Source organism: Tamandua tetradactyla, chromosome 23 (genome assembly GCF_023851605.1).
Source record: "Tamandua tetradactyla isolate mTamTet1 chromosome 23, mTamTet1.pri, whole genome shotgun sequence".
Lineage (NCBI taxonomy): Eukaryota > Metazoa > Chordata > Mammalia > Pilosa > Myrmecophagidae > Tamandua > Tamandua tetradactyla.
Genome location: NC_135349.1, coordinates 30,273,779 through 30,275,608, shown reverse-complemented (window position 1 = coordinate 30,275,608; position 1,830 = coordinate 30,273,779). Strand labels below are relative to the sequence as shown.

The following is a 1,830-nucleotide window of genomic DNA, read 5'->3' as shown; positions in this document are numbered from 1 at the left end:
GGAAATTCATTATCTGAGTCAAAGTTTAACATAACTCTAGGGATTTATTTTACACATAAACTTGAGGAAACTTGGTTTGATTTTTCAGTGATTCACTAAGTTGAGGTGCCAGCTAAAAAAACAGCATTATACAGATTACCCAGAACAAAGCAGCACTCTTTACTAATTGCTATATTGCTTCTTTAGAGAAAATAGAGTGATTTCCGAAAGTGTTCCCAGTATAAATTATCTGCAATTGAAACATATATGGGGAGTTATGTGATAAAATTTTGAGGGAAAAACCACATTTTGTTTTTATACAGAGGGTGTCCTTAAAAAACAAATATATTTAAATCTTAAGTTTAACACATATTTCATGGATAACAATTATTTTGTAGCTTTCTAAAACCATATTCTTGGAAATATTCCAGGTCATGCATGCAATAATAGAAGATGGCTCAAAAAATGCTAACTAATTATATTTAGAAAAATCCAAGTAAATAACTAAAAAAAAGAAAGAAAAGGTGCTCTTACATTTTGATTGTCACAGTCATTTCAATTGCCTGGAACCCTCTCTCTTTTGCCTGATTCTAAAGAGAGCATTTTTCACTTCTTTGTTCCTAAGACTATAAATGAGTGGATTCAACATGGGAATGAACATAGTATAAAACACAGAGGCCACTTGATCTTTTCCCAAAGAGTAGGACTGCTTTGGTTTTAAATAAGTAAAAATCGTAGTGCTATAAAAGATGATGACTCCCAGGAGGTGAGATGCACAAGTAGAGAAGGCTTTGTGTTTTCCTGAAGTAGAATTAATTTTCAAGATAGTAGACAAAATGGAACCATAGGACACAGAGATTGTGATCAGAGACACCATGACATTTACACTACCAAAGATGAACATCATTATTTCAATGTCATGAGTGTCAGTGCAGGACAGGGCTAAAATGGGGATCATGTCACAGAAAAAGTGATAGATTATATTGGATTTGCAGAAATTCAAATTGTTCATGTAAACAACAATGATTAATGATTCAGTAAAGCCAAATGCATAAGACCCAGTAATGAGGGCTCTGCAGAGTCTCGTGGACATAACAACCTGATAGTTTAGAGGGTTGCAGATAGCCACATAGCGGTCATAGGCCATAGAAGAGAGAAAAAAAAATTCAGTGACTGCCAAGAAGATAAAAAAAGACATCTGGGTGAAGCAGACCATGAATGAAATATATTTGTTGGAAGTTTGTAAGATTTCTAAGGTTTTAGGGATGATGACTGTTGAGTAATTGAGGTCAAGGAATGACAGGTGACTGAGGAAATAATACATGGGGGTGTGAAGGTGGAGATCTAGGTGAATTATTAGTATCATCCCTGCATTCCCCAGCAGGGTAATCAGGTATATCAGGAGAAACAGCATAAAAAGTACCTGCTGGATCACTTCTGAGTCTGTCAATCCCATAAGGATGAAGTCAGGTGCATTTGTGTTATTCCTACTTCCCATAATAGAATTGAACTGTTGTAAACTGTTGAGAAATCAAAGGTGATACTTAATTGAATGACTTAAAAACAGTTTTTGTTTATAGGAGTGATATAGCCTATATTGTTTTGTGTCTAGAAATTCATAATAAAGAATAGTTTGTAAAATATAATTGAAAAAAACTTGAGAATACCTGCCAAATTAAACTAGTATAATCATTTGGATATTATATAATAGAGACTCATATATATTGCATAATTAAAATGAATTTGACACTAAACATTTATGCACATGAAAACGTTGTACCATATTTATTACTTTATTTTTAAATGAGAGAACAGCACAGAAAGTTAAGGGACTTATCTAGAGATTATTTG

General features: G+C 33.3%; 1 protein-coding gene across 1 annotated transcript; it reads right to left on the bottom strand.

Annotated features, from left to right (window-relative positions):
* Positions 1–529: 529 nt before the first annotated feature.
* LOC143666589 (olfactory receptor 8H1-like) lies at positions 530–1,477 on the bottom strand. The gene has a single exon (XM_077140249.1). It carries the CDS (start codon positions 1,475–1,477, stop codon positions 530–532), a length of 948 nt encoding a protein of 315 aa, XP_076996364.1.
* Positions 1,478–1,830: the final 353 nt, after the last annotated feature.

What these genes read in the sequence shown, in the direction of transcription:
- LOC143666589 (XM_077140249.1), bottom strand. Translation starts at nt 1,477, where the DNA reads ATGGGAAGTAGGAATAACACAAATGCACCTGACTTCATCCTTATGGGA.